Source organism: Myxine glutinosa, chromosome 12 (assembly GCF_964187855.1).
Source record: "Myxine glutinosa chromosome 12, kmMyxGlut1.1, whole genome shotgun sequence".
In the NCBI taxonomy this organism is placed as follows: Eukaryota; Metazoa; Chordata; class Myxini; order Myxiniformes; family Myxinidae; genus Myxine; species Myxine glutinosa.
Window position 1 is genome coordinate 96,327,811 of NC_136272.1, and position 25,967 is coordinate 96,353,777.

Consider the following 25,967-nt stretch of genomic DNA (forward strand, 5'->3'; position numbering starts at 1 on the left):
TTCATTGCTGACCACACAATGTTCGCAACATATTAATGTACATTTGTGCCAAATTTGGTGCTTGTATCACAAAATGCACAATTCTTTTGAATATTTGGGCTAAGCCGCCCCACTATATCGGCCGGCCTCGAAGACCGAAATTGTGACGGTGTCACCCGAAAAATTTGAAATTACGAAATTTGAAAAAATTTGAAAAAACAAAATTACGGAATTTCAAGTGGCCCAATATCTGAAAATGTTCGCAACATATTAATGTACATTTGTGCCAAATTTGGTGTTTGTATCACAAAATGCACAACAGGTTTGCTATGCTGCTACACTATATATCTCCTATGAGACGCAATTTTGTTGGAATCTCACTAAATTCCCCACGCTGAGAGCGCGAGCGAAAAATTTGATTGGTCGACATGGCGTAATATTTTGCCCAGGTACTCCTAACCTGGAAGTTTTTTTGGAAGTGCCAGCAAGGCGATTTGAGTTCTACAGTGTTTGAGTATATAATTAAATTGGAAAAAAATTAAAAATTAAAAGCAATACAAACATGTACAATGACATCGGTTTTGCGCTTCGCCCCCACGGGGTAAACGTATCTCATCGGCATTAAAAAAATATCACATCACAGTTAAAGAACCCTTCACTTCATGATTTCAGCGCGAACATCCATCCTGGGCAGCCGTCTGTCGCTCTTTGCACTTCAAAATTGGCAAAGGCCGCGGCGCAGATTCTTACCCGTAAACAATTGCCCTTTAAAATTCGTACAAACCCCCGTCTAATCAAAATGTTTGTCCCAAAAGTCACTATTCCAGGCATTGATTGTTTTTAAATTTCCATTATTTTTGGACCCAATGTTGAATGGAGCTCAGCATGAAGCATTGCTTCAGAAATGCCATTGTGCTCGGCAAAGCTACTTTAAGAGAGCAGAGCAGGTGACCTTAAAAATTTTTTAAAAAAAGCAAACTCATTCAGACAAGTCTACTTTCTCTGTCAAGGAAACCTTTGGATAGCGGCAGATCATTCAAACCAATTTTTTTTTTTTTAAACAATGAAGTCACACGACTTCAGCACCGCTTGGCTACTTTGGCAGAGGCCCGTGTTGAGACTTTGGAGGCCACAGATTCTTCCACCTGATCCTTTTCATCAACCGAGGAGGAGGCGTCCGCGTCTTTCCAGTCGGAGGGTTCTGGGATGTTGTAGTCGACAAACATCTCGGGAGGGCTAGCTTCTGCATCCTCTCGCTCCCAGCACACGATATGCACCTCCTCAGGAGGCAGTATCGGCACATTGTGCACAGCACAGAGTGGACCCTTCTTTCCGTCGCACTCGAGCCACCGACCTGCAGAACCAGGGGACACGGGTTTGCAGGTGGTGCGCACCATGCAAGTAGACAAGAGTGAGAACAGCCTGGCCATGAGAAGACGGTGACCTTACAGGAACCTATGGACACCAGTCCTTGCATTGTGCGAACACTATCATTGAAAGTTTGGCCGACAATTACCCCTCAAATAATATCATTTTAGCTTTACATCACGTAGTCTTAGATCTTCCATGAAGCTCAACTCCTGCATTCAAAACGAATACAAATCAAGAAACTATCTGGTTCACTTTTAACATCGTGCATCTGTAGTGCAGCGAGTCTCCAATAGAGGGCATTTCAAAGTAACCAAAGAGGTGGAGGGAGGGGGGGACGGAAGGAGAGGGGAGTGGAAAATCCACCAACGGTCGTGCAAAAACGAACAAATCAAAAGCTGCCCCATGAGATAGAAGAAACAGATGCAAACCTTTTCCAGGAACAAAAATTTAAATTATAGGAAGACAGTTGATGAATAAGTGGAATGCCTCTTCTTCAGCAGGTTTAACAAAAACACCCAACAAAAAGGGAAAGCACAAGAAGTGAGGAAAAGCCCAAATGATCCATCACAAATTTTTGGCTTAAAGCAAACACACCAAGTATGTTGAAATTTGATATTCAGCCAAGTGTTCTCCGAAAAAGTGCGCAAAACCATCCATTTTCATTAAAAGGAAACCGCACAGTCGCCATCGAAAAAGAGCAACAATTCTCCAATCTGTCAATCATTCTATTGAACAGCTGAAGTGGAGATGTCACGCCTCACAGGTGGCTCCGACCCATGAAGAGATTTGCTCCACCTCTTGAAGGAGGCGATTGGCCCCACGCCACTAAGTGTGGAGATTGGCCCCACCCCACCAAGGGTGGAGAATGGCCCCACCCAACCAAGGGTGGAGAATGCCCTCGTCCCACCAAGGGTGGAGAATGGCCCCGCCCAACCAAGGGTGGAGAATTTCCCCACCCTACTAAGGGTGGAGAATAGCCCCACCCCGCCAAGGGTGGACATTGGCCCCGCCCCCAACAAAGGGTAGCGACTGGACGGCCCCATAAAGCATTGCAATTGGCGGGGCCCCACCATGTGTGGCGATGGACCGGCCCTACAAAGGCTGGCGATGGACCAGCCCCACAAAGGCTGGCAATGGTCCTACCCCACAAAGGCTGGCGATTGGCCGGCCCCACAAAGGGTGACGATTGGCCGGCCCCACAAAGCTTGGTGATTGGCCGGCCCCACAAAGCGTGGAGATTGGCCAGCCCCACAAAGTGTGGCGATTGGCCGGCCCCACAAAGGGTGACGATTGGCCGGCCCGACAAAGCTTGGTGATTGGCCGGCCCCACAAAGCTTGGTGATCGGCCGGCCCCACAAAGCGTGGAGATTGGCCAGCCCCACAAAGTGTAGCGATTGGCCGGCCCCACAAAGCGTGGCGATTGGCCGGCCCCACAAAGTGTGGTGATTGGCCGGCCCCACAAAGTGTGGCGATTGGCCGGCCCCACAAAGTGTGGCGATTGGCCTTTCCCACAAAGGTTGGTGATTGGCCGGCCCCACAAAGGTTGGTGATTGGCCGGCCCCACAAAGGTTGGCGATTGGTTATCCCCACAAAGGTTGTCGATTGACCAGTCCAACAAAGAGTAGACAATTGCCGGCCCCACAAAGGGTGGAGATTTGCCGGCCCCATAAAGAATTAAGATTGGACGGCCCAACAAAGAGTGGAGATTGGCTGCCCCCCACTCGCCCCACCCCTCCCCGCACAACACACCCTATAAAAGACACTGCGCAGGCTGGCGCAGCACCCCTTTAGCCGTCATTAGCCGTGCCTAGCTGGGAGAGCAGACGCGACTCTAATTTGTTTGCTTTTCCTGACACCACACAGGCAGGGAGGGCCTCGAGCCGAGGGGGCTGCACTCACCAAGAGAAGCAGACCCTGACTCGGGCCCAATTACGTGGTGAGCCGGGAGCAGCGAATGTGACGGGTCATCTGCACGACTTAAATAACCCGGCAAAATCTTTCTGAAGTGTAAAGCTCCAAAACGTATCAGCATTTCCTTTCATTCTCGGAGTTTCTTTGGGAGCACGACAGCAGGAGGAATGCATGCGACGAACAAAAGAAAAGCATTTTCACTTCGGCATAATGTCTGGCAGATTGATTGAGATTGAGTCAGCATCTCTACCTTTATACCCAGGGTACTAGGATGTCATTAGACAAAAGGTTAGACAAACAGAGCCCTCATTACATGGGGGGAAGGGGGGAGGTTGGAGAGAGGAGAAAAAAACAGCTGCCGAATGTTGCCGACAACTTGTCGGACCTATGGCTGCGAATGACTGAGCTATAAAGTGTTCCACAGCAATAGCTGGCAGGCCTCACCATCATGAAAAGCCTGATTAATAGGCCAATTTCTGGTCTCACTTAAGCGGTCTGCACGAGATATTGTTAAATCCAACATGCAATTGCGCATCATTGAGTGAGAGTTTCTTTTTTCCTTTTCTTTACAAGACCTTAACTCCACCCTCCCTGCCCCCAAGAAGCACTCTAGACACATCATTCCCCTGCATGTACTACACTTGTAAGGAATCCCATTATTAATTTGCTGCCATATTCAAATCTGCGCTTGGGGAGTAACTTCTGGGTACGCTGCTATCCCTGCCATTTGCCTTTTCTGCAATCTCTGCATGAAATCTACACACTTTTGCGCTAATGAAAAATAGCCCTCATCCTTGGTCATCTCGTATGTCCTCCAACACATGGATCTTGTTACATACCCAAAGCAAAAGTCACCGCAACTTAGCGATTAACAAAGCAAAGAGTTTCTACTTTCGTCCGAGGGAAACGATGCAAGGCCTCGAGGTGAGGAGAGTGTTTGAGCATGACGCAAACATCTGCTGTGCTGAGCCTTCGCTGGCAAAACCAAGACGCACAGATCGTGTATGAGGAACCATTACATGCACGAGGACAAGTGGATTTAAAAAAGGTACACAGAGATGTGAGAATTAATAAATGTAAAACAGAGTAGGAGAAACAAGCACAACACACGATGGCAGTAATGGATGCTCGGATCGGACGTGTTCCAAGTTGTACACATGAAGCATATAACACGGGTGGCAAGATCAAAACTTTCACCGTAAATTACAAGGCCCTCCACTCGCAATCCCTCAAGCTCCATCGGTTGCCGGACGCCAAGGGCCCCAGGACACCCTGCAGCTGCGAACAATAACCGTCCTACTGCCGAGTGCACAGTCCCAAGACCAATAACCGCAGTGCCAGGCTACGGCTTCTTCCTCCAGGCCCAAGCTGGGCCCTCTGTAATCATCCACACTCTCACCGCACTTTCCCTTAAACACAGCCAATTTTGGAGCCACTTCAGCCGCAAGCTCACGTTGGTGTCATCCTCTCATCTTCTGGCGCCAACCCTGGTCCAGCCATGTGGCACAAGTCTTATAAAACCTTTCCCTTTTCCTACAGCACACATACATTGGACTCACCATCGCGGCCACGAAGCCAGGAGACGAAATGGCCGCGGCATCGCTGAATGAGTGCGCTGATTGCATATGGCGCACCAGAAAAGCTGAAGTCGTACTCGTGCAGGCGAGTGTGCGGAAGTCCTTGTTCAAAATTCAGCAGCACCAAACGAGAGAGCCTGCATGGAACACGCACCACCAAAAAAATCCCCTCTGAGTTTATGGCCTTGCTGTGAGACCGTCGTTGTTACCATATACCCATTGGTCCATGACAATCTCTTACAATGCATCGAAAATGGCGATACTTGATTTGGACAAAAACCCGCGATGAACAATATGCTGCATTGACTTTGAATAACGTAAAATACAAGTCATCGGTGCAAAAACACACGTTCGTTATTTCTAGCACTCCCTAGGCCTCTTGGTGGAGCTTTTACACATGTCCATTACAGACCAAGGACATTAGGTACATGATAGTGTACTTTTACATGAATTACAAGGACATCAATAGAAGATGGACAAATCAACACAGTAAATGGATTCAGCAGAGATGGACAATTGTTGCACACGGCAGGTGTCAGATGATCAGGCAAAACCATATGGAAGTCGAGCCTCCAATCACCGTTACATTGTGCAGTAGGATCTGCCCGGTTGAGCAGAACGCCAATGTTTTCTAAGAAAAGAAAAAAATTAAAGTAAAAAGTGATGCACTTCCGGGCTCCCATGTCGGCATGTGTCCTTTTTCAGATGCGGAGAAGTTTGCCACTCTGCTGAATGAGACCTTCAGCTCTGGCACCGGGTTTAGTCTCCAACAATGATGCGTGCCAAGGAACTGTCGCCTTCACGATAAAAACGCCAAATGCTTTTGACACAGAGCAAGCTGGTTCATTTCCTGCTCCTCCTCTTATGCCTCCTCCATGTGGAGATGCATCACACATTTTACCCTCACCTTTCTTTTCCCCGGATCTCCATTGACGATGCCAAAAGCTACAAGTGAGGAGATGGCACCTTTAGGCTTATCCTCATGGATGGCTAATTAATCCTCATATGAATGGAAACCACAGTTAGGATGGGTGGATGTGCGGGAAGGGGAGGGGGTGAGGCCTGTGCAAGCCACCTGATGTTAAAATTTCTTATTGCCATCTTTATCAACCACCAGATCTCATGGTCCATCACCTGGGCTCCAAAACAATTACAAATATCCACACTGGAATTCTTGCCGTGCATCAGGAGATAGTAAATGTCAAGCTAAGGGGTTTCTTTCTTTTTCTTTTTAAACCAAAGAATGAAGGTCGTATGGTAACCATCACAAGATGGTTCGGCTTATCTAGCGATCGCTTCCAAATCTGTATCTCGCAAACGAATGGGCTGGGGATTGCTCAGGTCTGATGGAGTTTCGCTGCTGCCGCCACAAATTGCAAAAACAAGGCCTGGGTCTGTGCAGCCAAATTAAAGCCGAGTCAGGACCATCAGTGCCTGGACTGCAAGCTCAAATTAGCTCCCCCCATTTTCTGCCAAATTAGTCCACTGGATCATTCTATCACTAATGCAGCTAATTATGCCAATTTTGAGATTACTGCTAACGTCTTAATGACTTCCGTTTGAAAATACAGGCCAGCATGGCCTGACTTAACAAAACAAAGTCGAAAAAACTTCCCAACTCATCGTTTTGAGGGGAATGTTTGAATAATGCTCGACGGTGCGATGCAATAACAGACATGTTGATATACACAGGTATACCCTGCACGCAAAATTGCCATGGTCAATGGCAATGTCAGATCATACCTTAACTCAAATATTACCAGTCAAACCAAAATTGGACAATAATAGTTCCATTACAAGGAGCTTCGAGGCAGGAGGCCATTTAGGCCCATCAAGTCGGCACACTGTTTCCAAACATATGGTTTTGTCTGTGCTCTATCCTTTTTAAATGAGCATCAAGCAAGGACACAGCATACAACAAACAACAACAAGCATTTTTAGGCCATTTTCCCTGCTAGAGCGGGGGTTAGCCTTGCGGTCCCCGTGACTATCTTCTCCATTTTGCCCTATTTTCTGCATCTCTCCTTGTTAACCCCCTTGCCCGCATTTCTTCTTCCACCATCTTTAGCCAAGTCTTTCTCGGTCTTCCCTGTCCTCGACTTCCTTCTACATTAATTTCCATCACTCTTCTCACCCAGTCACTTTCATCCTTCATGTAGCACTTTAAAAGTGTTCGGTATGACCGAGCCAGAGTTCGAACCGTCAACCTCGCAGACTCAGCAGACTCTCTAACCATCATACAAAGTATGGTTAAATGATCGTCAAATGATGAAGGTTTTCTTTTTCGACCAATTTTAAACCTACACATGCTTGTGTGCAATGTTGTTTCAAGAGAGTTGTGTTTTGTCATGCAAGGTCAAAGTTATATATATATTTTTAAAAAAAGAAGCTACTTTTCCATTCTATCAGATCAGATGTCGTACCTAAGGAATGAAAGCATCAAAGGAAGTGTGTAGTACGGCTATAGGCTAAAGTTCACGAGTTTCCATGATCATCTGAACCTGGTAGTGCAAAGATACTGTACTTCAATCAACCAGTGGCATGACTGGGTAGAACATACAAAAACATGTTTGGGTTTATTTGTTTTTTGAAGAAAAATAAATTTAAAAAAGGAAAAAAGCTTTTTCTCCAATGGATTACTGTAAACATCTTAAAAGGGATTGAACTTAACATCATTCTCGCATCAACAAACTATGACAATTTTGGCTTGTCATGACCAAAATTATACACAAGTGTCGCATGTGACAATCTGAGACAGATAAATGCCACAATAGGTTGTTAATGTTAATATAAGAACTCGCTTTGGAATCGGGGAAAAATACAAGTTTGTGCTTTGAGTGTGGCAAGCCACGCGATGGCAGAATACAACAACAACAACAACAACAACATGCATTTTAAGGCCATTTTCCCTGCTAGAGCGGGGGTTAGCCTTGCGGTCCCCATGACAATCTTCTCCATTTTGCCCTATTTTCTGCATCTCTCCTTGTTAACCCCCTTGCCCGCATTTCTTCTTCCACCATCTTTAGCCAAGTCTTTCTCGGTCTTCCCCTTCCTCTACTTCCTTCTACATTCATTTCCATCACTCTTCTCAACCAGTCACTTTCATCCTTCCTCAACACATGACCAAACCATCTCAACCTGTTCCTCTTCACAGCATCAATCACAGGCTCTATTCCCATCATCTTTCGCAATTCATCATTTGTCTTCCTCTCTCTCAACGATACTCCGCACATCCACCGAACCATTCGCATTTCCACCCTTTCCAGCCTTCGTTGCTGCTCTACATTCATGACCCATGTCTCGCTCCCATAAATCATAACACTTATCACAAATGCAGCATACACCTTTCCCTTCAGCTTCAACGACACTCTCCTCATCATCAGCACGCCACTCAGTTCCCGAAACTTCTTCCATGCACATTTTTTTTTTTTTTTTGTATACTGAATTGAGGCTCGTGAAAGAGCTAACATTTATTTCACAAACAAATCAACCAGACAAACAAAATATATAAAAAGAGGGAGCGGAAGACAAGATGGGGAGAGAAGGGGAAGCACACAAACACAATATTTGAGAGCAGGGAGAAGTGTGGGAGGGAGAGGGCTTGGGGGGAGGAGGCGTGGGAAGGGGGGGGGGAGGGGTATAAAACACAAGGAGACCAAGGACTTCCAGGACAGAAGTTGGTATTTCAAAAAAAAGTGGAGGATTTTGGGTGAAATTAGCGGGGGTAGAAAAGATCAAGGTTTTGGATGGGGGAAGATAAGAGATGGTGGTGAACAGCTGTTTTAAAGACCTGGAGGGTGGAGTGGGATTGAAGAGAGTGAGGGAGTTTGTTCCAGAGGCGGGAGAAAAGAGGGATGAAGGAGTGAAGGTGAGCAGAAAGTCTTGATTTTGGCAGTTTAACCATAAGAGGGTTACAGGCAGATCTTGTGCGACCTGTCGGAATATTTGGGGGACAGAGCCCAGAGAGAGCTGGGGGGGCAAGGCCAGAGAGGAGTCGGTAGAAGACGGAAAGACCACCAACCTGCCTGCGGTGAGTGAGTGAAAGGCCCTTGGAGTTAGCTTCATCGCGGGAGATTCTAATGAGTCTGAACGCTTTGGTTTCAACAGCCTGAAGACGAGCGAGGGGTGAGGCAGGAGCACCAGACCAGAGGGGAGAGCAGTATTCCATAGAGCTGCGGATGAAAGCCTTGTAAGTGGTGAGGAGCTCAGGTGTACCAAGAAAGGACTTCACACGACGGAGGATGCCCAGTCGGCGACTGGCTTTGTAGGCCAGATTTGACATGTGGTTTTCCCAGGAAAGATCATGGCAGATAGTGAGACCCAAAAGCTCGAGTGACAGAACTTCTTAGAGAGGATTATTCAGAAAGTGGATGGGAGGGTTGTCCAGTCGGTCTTTTCGGAGAGACATCGTAAGAGTGTGAGATTTGTCAGGATTGAAAGACATTTTCCACTTGTTTGCCCCATCTGTGATTTTGTCCAGCTCTGCAGAGAGTGAGGAGGCTGCAGACTGCCGATCGGAGGGATGAGGAATGTAGCGACAGAGAGTAGAGTCATCAGCAAAGAGATAGAGAGGATTTTCAAGAGAGTCAGTGAGATCATTGATGAAGACCAGAAAAAGCACAGGGCCCAGAACACTGCCTTGGGGAACTCCAGCCTGAACAGGAAGAGGAGATGAGAGAAACCCATTCAGGGCCACACGTTGACTACGACTAGAGAGGAAGTCCGCCAGCCATGCGTGGAGATTTCCATGGATACCAAAGGAGGAGAGTTTGGTGAGCAGAGCGGGGTGCCAGACCGTATCGAAGGCACGTGAAATGTCAAGGGAGACAGCTCTAATTTCCTGTTTGGTGTCGAGGACCTCCATCCATTGTTGAGAAAGCAGAAGCAGCATGTCCAGAGTAGAGTGACCAGGTCTGAAACCAAATTGATGGTCAGAGATCAAGCCATTGGAGAAGAGGAAAGATTTCATATCTGAAGCAATGATGGATTCCATGACTTTGCTGATAATTGGGAGAAGGCTGATTGGTCTGTAGTTGCTAGGATCTGTTTTTGCACCTTTTTTGTGCAAAGCGGTGATGTTGGCTGATTTCCAAGCAGATGGCAGATGACCTTGAGCAACATCTCACTCTAGCAACCGTTGCCGAGTCTGATCCACCTTCTCCATTCAGCATGTCTCCGAGTTAGCAAAATGTTTTCACACCTTCCAGCTTCACGCCGTCTCCAAGATCCAACTCAACATTTCCTCCATCTGCAGCTCCCTCTGTGAACACCTTACATTTGAATGTAGCTGCCACACTGGTTAATGACCCTCTCAGACCACTACATTTTTGATGAACCCACTCAGCGCACATTGTACATTGAATGGAGTTCACTCCGACACCCTTCCTGCATACAGCACATGGCCACTTCCCAGTTCTTTCCACCTTCCTGCACACAGCAGAATAAAGCTGATTAAAACAATAATGACCACACTGAGGTCACAACCTGTGACAAAATCAAGTAACGGGCTGATTGGGAAACACGCATTAAAAGCACCTTTAAAAGAGAACAGCGTACAGCAAACCAAGATGGCGGCCGTATTATTTTGGCTGCGTGTCATTGTGGGTGGAGTCATGTGACAAATGAGGGTGGGGTCCAGCAGTTGTCCGACCATTGGGTGTACATTTTAAAAATCGACCTCCACCAACAACCATGCGGAGCTTTTGTAGACCTAGAAATGTGTGCATTTAATTGACATTAAATGTCAATTTAATGTGTGCATACCCTATAATGACAAAGAGAAAACAGGATTTTAGAAAGTTTTGCAAATTTATTAAAAAGAAAAAACTGAAATATCACATTGACATAAGTATTCATACCCTTTGCTATGACACTTGAATTTAGCTCAGGTGCCTCCCATTTGTCTTGATCATCTTTGAGATGTTTCTACACCCTCATTGGAGTCCACCTGTGGTAAATTCAATTGATTGGACATGATTTGGAAAGGCACACACCTGTCTATATAAGGTCTCACAGCTGACAATGCATATCAGAGCAAAAACCAAGCCATGAGGTCGAAGGAACTGCCTGCAGAGCTCAGAGACAGGATTGTGTCGATGCACAGATATGGGGAAGCCTACAAAAAATTTCTGCTGCATTGAAGGTTCCCCAAGAGCACAGTGGTCTCCATAATTCTTAAATGGAAGAAGTTGGCCAAAAGAGTGGCCAGATGGAAGCTTCTCCTCAATGAAAGACACATGAAAACCCGCTTGAAGTTTGCAAAAAAGCAACTAAAGGACTCTGAGACTGTGAGAAACAAGATTCTGTGGTCTGATGAAACCAAGATTGAACCGTTTGGCTTCCGTCTGGCCACTCTGCCATAAAGCCCAGATCGGTGGAATGTTGCGGTGATGGTTGTCCTTCTGGAAGTTTCTCCCATCTCCACACAGGATCTCTGGAGCTCAGCCAGAGTGACCATCGGGTTCTTGGTCACCTCTCTTACCAAGGCCTTTCTCCCTCGATTGCTCAGTTTGGCCGGGCGGCCAACTCTAGGAAGAGTCCTGGTTGTTCCAAACTTCTTCCATTTAACAATTATGGAGGCCACTGTGCTCTTGGGAACCTTCAATGAGGCAGATATTTTTTTGTAGGCTTCCGCAGATCTGTGCCTCGACACAATCCTGTCTCTGAGCTCTGCAGGCAGTTCCTTCGACCTCATGGCTTGGTTTTTGCTCTGATATGCATTGTCAGCTGTGAGACCTTATATAGACAGGTGTGTGCCTTTCCAAATCATGTCCAATCAATTGAATTTACCACAGGTGGACTCCAATGAAGGTGTAGAAACATCTCAAAGATGATCAAGACAAATGGGAGGCACCTGAGCTAAATTCAAGTGTCATAGCAAAGGGTATGAATACTTATGTCAATGTGATATTTAAGTTTTTTCTTTTTAAAAAATTTGCAAAACTTTCTAAAATCCTGTTTTCTCTGTCATTATGGGGTATTGAGTGGAGAGTAATGAGGAAAAAAAAGAATTTAAGCGATTTCAGCATAAGGCTGCAACATAACAAAATGTGAAAAAAGTGAAGGGGTCTGAATACTTTCTGAATGCAATGTATGTATGTATGTATGTATGTATGTATGTGTGTGTGTATGTATGTATGTATGTATGTATGTATGTATGTATGTATGTATGTATGTATTGTTGTAGTTTTGGAATAAAGGATAATCCCCCTCGTAGGTAGACGCACCACAACATACAGCTTCGCGATAGTTCAGTTATTTCTTCGTGAATGTAAGCGTAGTCCTTTCCTGTGTTAGTTTTGCGTTGAGCAGGCCCGTGAGTAGGGCGGTCTTTTGGGCTGGAAATGCCACATGGTAGGCCTTCAACAAGTCTGGCAAGGCCGAAGGGAGGCGCTGCAGAGGGAGTGGCCGGTAAGTGCGGGCCGCCAATCAGAGCTCGAGGGGAGTGGCTAACCACGGCGATGAGAGGTGGGGCTTGGAACATTCGAGTAAAGCCGGGGCGGAGACATAAACCCTGCTCCGAGCCCCCCCACCTCAGTTGGAGTCTGGTCGAGGCATTGATTGAGATGAGTCGTGTGCACAGTTCTGAGTTCAGATCAGTGGAGCTGGAGCGCAAGTTGAGCAGAACGAGTGGGTTGAACTGTTTGCAATAGTACATGAACTTTCCCCGTGTCCTGTGCTCTGCGCTGTATTAATCGCGCTTGGGAAGACGACCGTTCCGGGCCACAGATGCGCGATCTCCTCCCTGCCTGCATTTTCCTGGATACATGCCGTGACCGCCAGAGGGCCACGCCGGGCGAGCTGTCCCGGTGCGACCGACGGCAAAGCGCGTTTGGCGCGCGAACGTCTTCCTCTTTCTCCCCGTGTGCGTGAGTGGGCCCTGTGTCTGGGGTTTAAGTCAACATTGTTAAGCATCTGCTCTGTGTCCCCTTTCCTTATCCTGATCACTGTACATTGTGCAATAAATCGTGTTATTCCTCTGATTTGACCGTTCCTGTCCCTTCTATTAATTGGCCTCGCATGGTACGAATAGAACCGCTCGAATCGGGTTCCATAAAAGTAGCGGCATGAGTCACGTGATACGCATACTGCTCGGGTGTACTCGATTAAGCGTGGCTCCTGTGAGGTCCGGTCCCCGCTTTTGTGGCAGCGAGGGTTAAAGGTACCTGCGGCTTTGACCCGATACCCTTTTTCATGCTTGCTGCGGAAGTGGCGATTCGGCCTCGGGAACACGAAGACCCAGGGAGGAAAAGGGGTTTAATCCCCCCTTTGTAACGTGGAACGGGCTTCGGGAGATCCGCAACAAATTGGTGTCAGGAGTGGGATTTGAACCCTTAAAAAAAAAAAAAAAAACATTGGACACCAACAAATTAGACACCAATTTGGACAAATTGGCCGCAACAAATTGGTGTCCAGGAGTGGGATAATTGGACCTAGAGTGCGCTTCACGCACTCGAAATTACGAGCGTATGAAATTTAGTATTAAAACCGAAATTATATTCGTACCATGGCTGGCCAAGGTGGTCATCAAATGCCGGTGGGGGTAGAAGAAGAGGAATTCATGACCCAGGACCAACAGGGACAGTTGGTCGAGGAAGAAATTGACGAGGGTGCGGCAGTTGGCGAAGGAAGTGGCGGCGCCTCGCACGTGGCGGTGGCAGCCGGGCCCGCTGTGCGAGTCGGGTTCAACATTGAATTAGACCTAACCCAAATGAATGCAAAAATGGACGCATTGGGGGGAGAAATAAAGGAATTCAGGTGTAACATGGAAAAAGTGAGGGAGGAATCCAGGTGCGATCTGCAGAAGATGAGGGCAGAGTCAAAAAAGGACATGAAAAAGGCAGGGGAGGACATTGGGCGCAGGTTGAGCGAGGAAGTAGCAGTGGTACACGGCGAGGTGAAGCAGTGTGGAGAAAGCGTGGGGAGCGAGGTAGAGCGGAGGACAGCCAAAGTGGCCGGGGCCATGGGAGTAGTGACACGGGGTGTAGAGGGGCCGACGATCGTCAAATTGGAAAATAAAATTTTGGGGGCACCGGCGAAGGCTGAGTTGGAAAAAGAAATTTTATGGGCGCCGACGATCGTCGAGTTAGAGGAGACAACCCGGGTAGAAAAAAAAATAATTTGGGCCGAAGAGACGGGAGAGCCAGAGAATAAATCACGGGAGAAGGAAGAAATGGAATAATAATCTATCTATAATTCCAGTAATCTCTGTGTGTATGTTTGTATGTTTGTATGTATGTATGTATGTTTGTCTGTGACCGCTGTTTCTCGACAACTACCGGTCCGATATACTTGAAACTTGCCAGGTATATTGCTGGGGACCCGAGGATGTGCCTTTTCAAGGTTTGAAATTAATCGGACAAGTAGTTACCGAGCTATGGCGATTTAGCCGTTCGCCGTTCGCTTTGGCGTTGCGAATGGACCAAACCATTTCATGTAAATAGAGGGGGGGGGGTTCTGTGGTCGTTGCGAATGGACCAAACCATTTCATGTAAATAGAGGGGGGGGGATTGTCACCGTACTCGCAAGCCGTTCGCCGTTCGCTTTGGCGTTGCGAATGGACCAAACCATTTCATGTAAATAGAGGGGGGGGATATAATTTTAGATATATATATAGTACGGGCATATATATAGTACGGGCATGCCCTAGTAATAATAATAATAATAATAAAGGAGTCTTATATAGCCTCATCAAGCAGAGTTAATGACCCTCATGGCGCTTTACATTATCATGCGATCGCACACACACCGCACACACACACACACACACACACACACACACACACACACACACACACACACACACACACACACACACACACACACACACACACACACACACACACACACACACACACACACTCTCTCTCTCTTGCCCTATTCCTCTCCCTCCCCATTCAAAACCCACAGATGTGTACTCCCCCTCCTCCTCCCCTCCCTCCCCCGCACATGTACACAGGCATACTCTCGATCTCTGTCCCACGTCAAACCAAAGGGAAAACAGGACTTAGACTTTGAAAGACTTGTGAAACAGATAGGTTTTGAGGGAGGTTTTAAAGGCAGGAAGAGAGTCAACATGTCGAACAGAGGAAGGAAAGTCATTCCAGAGCAGAGGTGCAGCAAAGGAAAAGGATTTCTCGCCAAACGACTTGGTGTTGGTGCGCGGCGGCTCTAAGGTCATAGAGTCGTCGCTTGAACGAAGCCGTCGCCGAGGTTCATAGAGAGTGAGTAAATCAGAGAGATAGTGAGGTCCCATTCCACACAATGATTTATAACACAGTGTGCAAATTTTGTATTGCACACGAGTAGAGACAGGCAGCCAGTGTAAAGATTCAAGAGGCGGAGTAACATGGTCAGACTTCTTCGCCTTACAGACAAGACGAGTGGCAGAGTTTTGAACCTTTTGTAGCTTATCCAAGAGAAACTGAGGGCAGCCAGCATACAAAGAATTACAATTGTCTAGCCTTGAGAGGACAAGGGCACAGACCAGAGTTAGAGCAGCTTGAGGAGTAAGGAAGTGGCGAATGGATGCGATCTTTTGCAGCTGAAAGTATGCTGATTTGCAAGTTTGAAGTACTTGCTTGAAAAATGTCATGTTACAGTCGAAAACCACACCAAGGTTCTTGGCCGAGGAAACAAAGTTTACATCGGTTTCACCAACATGAATAGTGGTAGGAAGTGAACATTGTAGAGGACATCTGTGCGATCTTACAATCATAGACTCTGTTTTAGCATCGTTCAGCTGAAGTTTGTTTTGGGTCATCCACGCCTTCACGTCGGCAATACAGCCTTCTAACACTTCAACAGTGGGCACGATTTGTTGAATCGTGCTTCCTTTGTACAGCTGATTGTCGTCCGCAAAGGCGTGGTGATCAACTGAATGTCTGGCAACAAGATCAAATAGAGGCTGAGTGTACAAAAGAAAGAGGATAGGTCCCAGGACTGAGCCCTGGGGAACGCCAAAGGAAAGCGGAGAAGGGGCTGATTTCTAGCCATTGACAACAACTGTTTGCACTCTATCAGTAAGATAGGACATCAGCCAAGAAAGGGGAGTACCAGTTATACCAAATGTGATTTCAAGACGACGAATTAAGACACTATGGTCAATCGTGTCAAAGGTGGCAGACAAGTCCAAAAGAGCAAGAACGGAAACCTTACCACAGTCAAGAGAGATCAGAAGATCATTGGTTATTCTTAGGAGAGCGGTCTCGGAGCTATGGCCTGGTCTATATGCTGACTGGCGAGAATTGAAAAGATTATTTGAAACTAGGTCATTCATCTGTGATAGCACAATTCTTTCTGTGATCTTTGACAGGAAAGACAGGTTGGAGATAGAACGGTAATTTTTCATGTCGTTAAGGTCAAGGGTGGGCTTTTTAAGAAGTGGTTTAACAAGAGCTTGCTTAAAGAGAAGCGGAAATGAACCAGTAGTCAGAGAATCATTGATAACTGCAGTAATAAATGGGAGGAGGGTGTCCAAACACTCAATAAACAAATCGGTGGGAAGGGGGGGGGTCAAGATCACATGTTTTTCTGTGTTTGACTTGAGGATTGTACATTTGACAATTTCCTCAGTAACAGGAGTAAACGAACTAAGAGGTCGTCCGTGAAAGCAGTGTTCAGCATCATCGAAGGAAAGGAGTGACTGCTTGTCAAGATTGTTTCTTATTGACTGAATTTTATTGTGAAAGAAATGCAGGAAGCGTTGGGGTAGTTCGTTTTGAGGAAATACAGTGGGAAGAACGGATTTATTTTTGGTGGCAAACAGGCGGTTGGTAATGCTGAACAGTTGCTTGCAGGAGGAGCTCCTAGTAATCCGATCAGAAATATATGACGTTTTTGCTTTCAGAATGATTTTTATGACGAGTCTTTTAGCTATGTTATACAACTGTTTATGGACTGTGAGGCCAGTCTTCAGCCACTGTCTCTCGGCACGTCGTCGTTCCTTTTTGGCAGCCCTGACTTCGTCGCTGACTGCGCTGAACCACGGAGTACTCCTGCATCTGGGAACGGCGCGCCGTGTCGCTGGAGCATGACAGTCCAACGCTGTGCGGAGGCAACAGTCGAGGTCTTCTGCAGTGACAAAGGAATGGCCAGAGAGACGAGTGTGAAGGTCCTCTTTAAAGGCGGAACGGTCAATGGCACGAATGTTGCTGGCAGTGATGAAGGTGGGCTGAAGACGAGGAACAGCAATACTCAGATGGCTGGTGACACAGAAGTGGTCCGAGGTGATAGCACAGGTCACTGACGTGGACTGCACCAACTGATAATCGCATCTGTGCACTAACCAATCCAGAATGTGTCCTTTAACGTGTGTAGGTTGGGAGACAGACTGAGACAGACTAAAAGTAGAAAGGAGGTCAATGATCTTTGAAGTGAGAGGATGTTGTGGTTGGTCGTAGTGGACGTTGAAATCTCCAAGAATCAAGACGAAACCAGGAAGAGTATTGCAGTGGCCGAGCAGATTAGGAAGCTGGGTCACAAACATAGAGTCAGTAAGCTTGTTTTTCCGGTTAGGTGGAGGTCGGTCTGTGAACAAACCGACCAAACAAATCTGTATTTGCAGATTTGTCTGTGAACAAACAAATGTGAACAAAGTCTGTATTTGCACCGTAATGCCGGGCTTGCTAACAAAATAAAAAGTTTGCAGGTGCTGGCGGAGAAGGAGGGCCCTGCGGTGAGTAGCGAAAATGGCGCGAATGTGTTTGGCGCGAACGGGTGTTCGGCGCGCTTGAGAGAAAGGTGAGACCCGGGCGTTCGCAGTGGGCATATTGTGTGGTGTACGAGTGAGGGTGGCACGATTTGCGAAGGGCCCATTGTGCGGTGTGAGAGGGAGTCCATGCCGTAGCGCGTGGTGAGAGTGTGTTTCGGAGTATGAGCGGGAGCGTGCACCTGGGGGTGTTGAAAAAGAGTGTGCAATGGCCGAGTGTGCACCAGAGTGTGCGATGGCCGAGTGTGCACCAGAGTGTGCGATGGCCGAGTGTGTTACGGAGTGTGTAACGGAAGAGTGTGCACCAGAGTGTGCGGTGGCCGAGTGTGCACCAGTGTGTGCGATGGCCGAGTGTGCACCAGAGTGTGCGATGGCCGAGTGTGCACCAGAGTGTGTGATGGCCGAGTGTGCACCGGAGTGTGTGATGGCCGAGTGTGCACCAGAGTGTGCGATGGCCGAGTGTGCACCAGAGTGTGCGATGACCGAGTGTGTTACGGAGTGTGTAACGGAAGAGTGTGCACCAGAGTGTGCGGTGGCCGAGTGTGCACCAGTGTGTGCGATGGCCGAGTGTGCACCAGAGTGTGTGATGGCCGAGTGTGCACCGGAGTGTGTGATGGCCGAGTGTGCACCAGAGTGTGCGATGGCCGAGTGTGCACCAGAGTGTGCGATGACCGAGTGTGTTACGGAGTGTGTAACGGAAGAGTGTGCACCAGAGTGTGCGGTGGCCGAGTGTGCACCAGTGTGTGCGATGGCCGAGTGTGCACCAGAGTGTGCGATGGCCGAGTGTGCACCAGAGTGTGTGATGGCCGAGTGTGCACCGGAGTGTATGAGTACGAAGTGTGAGGGAGAATGCACACCGGAGAGTGTGTGGGAAGAGTGTGCGATCGCCGAGTGTGCACCGGAGTGTGTGAGGGCCGAGTGCGTGGAAGAAAGGTGTGCACCGGAGTGTGTGAAAGGTGTGAGTGCACCTGGGTGGTGTGCACCAGAGTGTGCAATAACAGAGTGTGAGGGAGAATGCACACCGGACTGTGTGCGGGAAGAGTGTGTAACGGAGTGTGTGGGAGGCAGGTGTGCGCCTGGGTGTGCGAGTGCGGAGTGGGTCACGCGTGGTGAGGATGCGGCTCAAGCATCGACACTGACCGGGGTAGCGCCTAGCGGGACGGGTAGCAGACGTGAGCCCCTGGTGAGTTGTGTGCTGCAGGGACCGGAGGGGATCGGTGCCGCGTCGGTTTCACAAGGACCGGCGTGCACGATTCGTGCCTCCGGCCCCCGCACTGTATGGTTGGTGCCGTGCCGTGGAGGCAAAGGCGATCGGCGAGGTTCAAGGGGAGGTAGGAGTTTTCAGAGCCACGCACCTTATCGGGTGCGGTGCTCCGACCGGGGCCGGTTAGGTCATCGAGCGTGGACCGGCCCCGCGCAGGGATGGAGCCCTGAACCTGGGCCCATCCATCCCTCCCCCCTTGGATCAAAAATGCCGGACGGACACCCCATTCAGGCGACCAACCACCCGCATGGATCGCTCGGCCCTTCGAGGCCGAGCAGTGACAACGTACATCCACATGGAGAGGCTCGTAGTGTAGCGGACAGATGGAAGTAGTGTACCCCATGTGGGGGAATGGTAGTGTCTCACCGTTCCTCACACGGGGGGGGGGGGGGGCATGAGCATTCGTTTAGGAGGATGGCAGTGTTAGGCACATGGGGGTGCCAGCAATGGTTGCCTCCATGGGGCACCGAAGCTAGCCAAGGGAGGGCTAAGATAATTGTTAGGGAATTAGAAAGACAGTAGAGACTGAGAACTAAGTAGTGACACCTGGACTACAGAGGGGACGTAGACAGTTTAGGAGGTTGTTAAAAGAAAGGGAGTGCATAGTGTAAAGGGACGACGAGGGAAGCACGAGTCTTAGGGGAAATCAGTTTGGTAGATGATGCTGTGTGTTTGAGGAATTGTGAGTGAGATAAATGGAATTGTGTTGAGGTCCATGGAACGTAGTGGTGTGAGAATGTTTGGTGTGCAGAATAAAAGGGGTGGAATGCTTGTGGAATGCATGGTGCGTAGGAGTGAATGGGGGGAAGTGGAACCCATTCGCAAAAGCCCGGGGGGGGGGGGGTAGTGTAAAGCCAGGTAGAGGGCGTAGGTAAATTTGTATGGATATTGACACCAGTGGTGCAGGTAGTAGCAAGAAGTGTTTTGCGGGGTGCATGAGTCTGTGGAATGGCTGGGTGTGTGGCTTGCTTAGTGCGTATGGTTATTGGGGCACTCCACCACTGGTAGTTTGTCAGCCAGGTGAGGCCGTAGGGCATAGGTAGGCTCTGGGAGCCGGTTAGTTAGGTCAGTTGTTGAGTGGGGCCCGAGGATCCCAGGAGAGGACCTGGGTTGCCGGATGCCAAGGTGGGCACAGAGGGGGTAAAGCCAGGGAGGGCCTTCCCCAATTAGGTAGTCGCGAGGAGCAGGTAAGCTTGGGTGGCGGCTTCAGTGGCGGAGGTGCGCAGGTAGTTGGACCTGCTAGTGGAGCCACACGACCCAGCCCCGAAATTGTGCGAGGGCACAGTATGAAAATTTGCGGGAGTGAGACCCACATTTTGGAGGGCACCACAGTGTGGGCAATGGGAATTCGGGTTCTTAGAACCACATCGTTTAAAGAGGCCGATTGGCAGGGTACGACCCGAGTTGTTTAAATGAGTTAACGTTACTAGAGTAGTTAGGATGAGAAATCCCTTCGCACCATCCACAGCCATTCACTGAGGACGACGAGCTCCACACCAGGGCTCTGTAAGCCGTTTGAGTTGTAAGACGCGTCATGACGTAAGGAGACTGTGTTTGTTCCATCCCTTCCTTCCTGGGAGGGATTGGGAGACGAATTCGGAATTAGAGGGGGATATGGGAGACAAGACGTAGTGACGGATTGTAAATACAAGGGGGGCTAGGGTAGTGTAGCCAACGGTGGGGGTACGGACGGCGAGGGACGAGCCTGCTCTGCTCACTCTTCCGCGTCCCTCGCGCCGCACCACCTTGTTTTTCTGTGTGCCATTGCGTCCTTTCCGCTTGCTTGTTGTGCCTTGTCTTCCTCCCCGCCCCAGGACCATTTTGGAGGCCGAACTGTGCAGCACCGTCACACCTGAGCAGAATACATTCTGCACCCATGTCGCACCTGTGCAGCTGAACTGTGCAGCACTTTGCTGCCAAAACCACCTTGCTGCCGTGTCCTTGCTGCACCTGTGCAGCCGACCTGTGCAGCACTTTGCTGCCAACCCTTTTGCTGCACCTCATCACACTAAAGGACCACAAGCCTTGCGGCCTTGCACCTCTGCTGTGCAGCATCTTGCTGCAAAATCATCTTGCACCTTCGGACCACTTGTTGAGTGGCATTGATGCCATGCAGTTGGACCACGTGAGAACAGCCCTGCTGGCCAAATAAAAGCATTTTCTTTATTATTGTGTGCTAGGGATAAAGAAGTTCTGCAAGTTTAGATGGCCCTGATGCTTCAAATGGCCTGAATGCCGGTCAGGGGGCCAGCCGGTTTGTTAGACGCACACGGAAGAAGCAAGATGCAAGCAGCAAGTGCCATTTTTGAGTGTGTTGTTGTGTTCTCTACCCCTCCAATCTTCTCTTCCAAAAGGTGCAGGTCTTGGGTCATAGAATTGTACATATACATGCTTGTAAATATAAGAATGTGCCCACCGGCTATGTGTTTAGTTTGAAAATTCCGGAAATACTCGGGTAGTTGTGGGTGTGAACTGTTAGATATCTGCTCAACGCAATAGGAGGGACATATCTAGTGTTAAAACTGTCGCACAAATGGGTCAGAGTAAATGCTAGGGGGAACCACACCTATGTGTCACATTTAAACGTAATATTAATTTTGCATGTCAGGCTCTACCGGTCGTTCCATTGGTGGGTTCAACTCGGGCCGAGTCTGGTGAGAGAGGGGTGTAGTGTTGTGGTTTTGGAATAAAGGATAATCCCCCTCGTAAGTAGACGCACCACAACTTATAGCCTCGTGATAGTTCAGTTATTTCTTAGTGAATGTAAGCGTAGTCCTTTCCTGTGTTAGTTTTGCGTTGAGCAGGCCCGTGAGTAGGGCGGTCTTTTGGGCTGGAAATGCCACGTGGTAGGCCTTCAACAAGTCTGGCAAGGCCGAAGGGCGGCGCTGCAGAGGGAGTGGCCGGTAAGCGCGACCCGCCAGTCAGAGCGCGAGGGGAGTGGCTAACCACGGCGATGAGAGGTGGAGCTTGGAACATTCGAGTAAGGCCGGGGCGGAGCCATAAAACCCTGCTCCGAGCCCCCCACCTCAGTTGGAGTCGGGTCGAGGCATTGATTGAGTTGAGTCGTGTGCACAGTTCCGAGTTCAGATCAGTGGAGCTGGAGCGCGAGTTGAGCAGCAGAACGAGTGGGTTGAACTGTTTGCAATAGTACACGAACTTTCCCCGTGCCCCGTGCCCTGCGCTCTGCGCTGTATTAATCGCGCTTCGGAAGACGACCGTTCCAGGCCACAGACGCGCGATCTCCTCCCTGCCTGCATTTTCCTGGATACATGCCGTGACCGCCAGAGGGCCACGCCGGGCGAGCTGTCCCGGAGCGACCGACGGCAAAGTGCGTTTGGCGCGCGAACTTCTTCCTCCTTCTCCCCGTGTGCGTGAGTGGGCCCTGTGTCTGGGGTTTAAGTCAACATTGTTAAGCATCTGCTCTGTGTCCCCTTTCCTTATCCTGATCACTGTACATTGTGTAATAAATCGTGTTATTCCTCTGATTTGAACGTTCCTGTCCCTTCTATTAATTGGCCTCGCATGGTATGAATAGAACCGCTCGAATCGGGTTCCATAAAAGTAGCGGCACGAGTCACGTGATACGCATACCGCTCGGGTATACTCGATTAAGCGTGGCTCGTGTGAGGTCTGGTCCCCGCTTTCGTGGCGGCGTGGGTTAAAGGTACGTGCGGATTCGACCCAATACCCTTTTTCATGCTTGCTGCGGAAGTGACGATTCGTGGACACGAAGACCCAGGGTGAAAAGGGGTTTAATCCCCCCTTTGTAACGTGGAACGGGCTTCGGGAGATCCGCAACAGTATATGTGTATGTATGTACGTGTGTGTGTATATTGTTACATATCTATGGGAATGTATGTGAATTACTATCCAGGGCTTTGCTTATCAATGTGTAGTCGATTAAGGGTTGTTGTGGTTGGAGGGTCAGGAGCCCTTCTGGAAAAAGAGACCGGAAACGGAAGAAGAAACGACACGAGGGAGAGAAGCGACGAGGATTCTTCTTCCTCGCCCCGCTCCGACGAGAGGTGGGATCGATATTGAGCTGTGTGGAAAAGCGGCGTTCCCAAGCCGTCTGGCGAGAGGAGTTACCGGGACGGGTACCTACCCGGTGGACACGTCAAGCTGCCGTGGGGCCGTGAACCGACCCAGCGTCTGGCACCATTCGCGGCACCGTCTACAAAGACGCGTACGGGTCGCACGTTGGGGCCTAACACGCGTTGCAAGCGGCGTGTGGCTTTGGCCTGCTGTACAGTACCCGCTTCGCGTGGCCAAGAGGGGGCTGCAACCTTGGTTCCCGGTACGATACATGCCCGGTGGGAAAACGTCCACCCGGGGTTCGTTCAACCACCCGAGTGCGGCGAAGCCGACCATCATCTTGGTCAGGAGGGGCCCAGAGACATTGTGAGGGACAGAGACCAAAGGGGGTCGTGAGTACAAAAGGGGACACACGTATGTAAGATGGCCATCTTAATCATCTAGGGGATTGATTGTTGAGTGTGAATTGTGGATGGTGGATTGCTCGGGGAATATATCCTTGATTGTATCATTGAAATTGTATGGTATCATTACCCTTGAAATATATCATTGAAAATCAGTTTTCTCTTGGGTGGAATTCATAGGGATTGCGTTGCGAGAGCGCATATATAATACAACTTTCTGGCGAAGTTCCTCTCACGGTCCGGGGGTCACCGAGACCAGGTAGTCACCGAGGGGACCACGTAACAATATATATATATATATATATATATATATATATATATATATATTGTTACGGTTTTCGCATGACCCCGTTCCCTTACCACGGGGAGATTAAGCCCCTTGTTCTCCTGGGGTATTCGCAACCACGAGACTGAGTCGCCACTTCCGGTCAGACGCGGGACAGGATTTCTGGACAATGTTCGCACGTACCTAAGTACCCACGCCGCCGCGGAAGCGGGGATCAAGTCTCGCACGAACCACGCGTAATTTGAGTACGCCCGAGCGGATTGCGTACCACGTGGTCCGTGCTGTTACCTTGGTATTGGAACCCGATCAGAGCGATATAATTCGTACCATGCTTAGTCAATGATGGAGAGACAAAAGCGATCGAATCAAAGAAATAACAGGTTTAATTATTATTTACAATGATTGGTAGAAGAAGCAGAGACACAGGGCAGTCTTAAACAGTCTTACTTGTGAATGGGCCCAGACAATGGGCCCATTCACACTCACAGGGGGATGAAGGAAGAAATGTTCATGTGCTGAACGCGCCGGCCTTGGTCGTCCAGGAACAGCTCACCCGGCGTGACCCTCTGGCGGGCGCCGCACGTATCCCGACGAAGGCAGGCAGGCAGGCAGGAGGAATCCTCGCAGCGCGTGTCTTGGCAAAGGCAGGCAGGCGGGAAAATATACGCGCATATCTGTAGCCCGGCACGGCTGTCTTTCACAGCGCGATTAATACAACTGCGCGCTTTCACTCTCGTAACTCAACGGAGGATCTGACTCAAGCTCAACCGAGAACTCAACTTGTAACTCATGCGCGTTTCACCCGAGCTCATAACTTGATGCTCCGAACCGACTCTCTTAACTTGTCACAGCGCGTCTCTCCTCACCTCATAACTCAACTCAACAGAGGACCCCAGCTCACAACTGAAGTGGGGGCTCCGCTCCGGGCACAGGGTTATATCGCCACGCCCTGGCCTGACCTGCATCGAATGTTCCAAACCACGCCTTTTTCCACAGTGGTAAGCCACTCCCCTCAAGCCCTGATTGGCGGCTCGTGCTTACCGGTCACTCCCACTCTTCCTGTCCCGCCTTCTGTTGGCCTTGATCGACTTGTTCAGGCCGGCCTCATGGGATTTCGCGCCAAATCCACAAACAATCAAGGCATCATAAGCATTGGAAGGAGACCTAACTCTCATTATTCTACTCAACGCAAAACTAACACAGGAAAAGGACTACGCTTACATTTACTATGAAATAACTGAGCTTAAACGAGGCTACATGTTGTAGTGTAACTACACTATGAGGGGAAATTAACCTTTTATTGCACAACCACAAAACTGCAACAATATATATATATATGTACATATATATATATATATGTGTATATATATATATATATATATACAGTATATATATATATATATATATATATATATATATATATATATATATATATATATATAACTGTGAGAAATAGTAGAAACTCCACAGTACGAGCAGGGCGTCTCATTTGCATTGAATAAATAATCGGGAGATTGAATAAGACGCGGACGTAGCTTCAGGGCTTCGATCTTTAATTCGACAAGCTTTCGACCAACAAAGGTCTTCTTCTGAGTCGGCCCCAAGTTCAACGGAAGATATATATAAAGATTCCATTGAGTTTATAATTGATAGAATGTATAGACCATGACATTCAAAGAAAATTAAAGTAAAATAAACGAGCAATGCGACTGTCGCCAATATGCCTCTGCATAGTCCCACAATCGGTAGATGCCCTCGTTCACTGTCCTAAAAATACACAAGTTTGATTTAAATCCCTTCAGCTGTTTTCAAGTGTCACATTTTCACCAGCCATGACAGGTTTCATATCGATCGGTGACACGGTTTCAGAAAAGGTTTTTTTTTTTAATTATCGGCTTTCAAGCTAATGTGGCTGCCACAACACGTGATATATGACCTTAAAAAAATGTATACTCTGTATATGAATGGGTAGGAGATCACATTTGTGAAGTTTCGTGTTGATCGGATAAGGTTCATTTTTATATCCAAGATGGCTGCCAAACCACGTGACCTACAACATCATCATTTTCAAACTATATGCAACAGTGGCGTTAGATGATATTTGTAAAATCTCACATCGATAGGGTAAGCGGTTTCAGAGATATAATTATTTAATATTTTCCTTCAATCTAATATGGCTGCCACACCATGTGACCAATGATGTTTCCGTGATCATCTTTTAATCGCCATGCCTAGTGAATGACACACAAAGTTTCGAGCCAATTTATTTGGTCGTTTGGGAGAAGATGTTTTTTTAAGGTTTGCGGTTAAATTCAATATGGCTGACAAACCATGTAACCTGTGATGTCATAAATTTAATATTTCAATACAAATGGGTCATAGATCATGTGCATGCAATTTCTGATTTTTAGGATAAGGAACCGCCTTTATA

The 25,967-nt window shown here is 48.4% G+C and overlaps 1 protein-coding gene across 3 annotated transcripts in view; it reads right to left on the reverse strand.

Moving 5' to 3' along the window:
• LOC137437647 (SUMO-specific isopeptidase USPL1) overlaps positions 1–25,967 on the reverse strand; it is an 83,215-nt gene that overhangs the window by 1,751 nt on the left and 55,497 nt on the right. For all 3 annotated transcript variants that reach the window (XM_068132124.2, XM_068132126.2, XM_068132125.2), the window contains 2 exons: positions 4,821–4,975; positions 319–1,333 (listed from right to left, as the gene is read on the reverse strand). In XM_068132124.2, coding sequence (XP_067988225.2) covers positions 1,059–1,333; positions 4,821–4,975 — 430 coding nt within the window. In that variant the 3' untranslated portion in view covers positions 319–1,058. The remainder of the gene's footprint in view (positions 1–318; positions 1,334–4,820; positions 4,976–25,967) is intronic.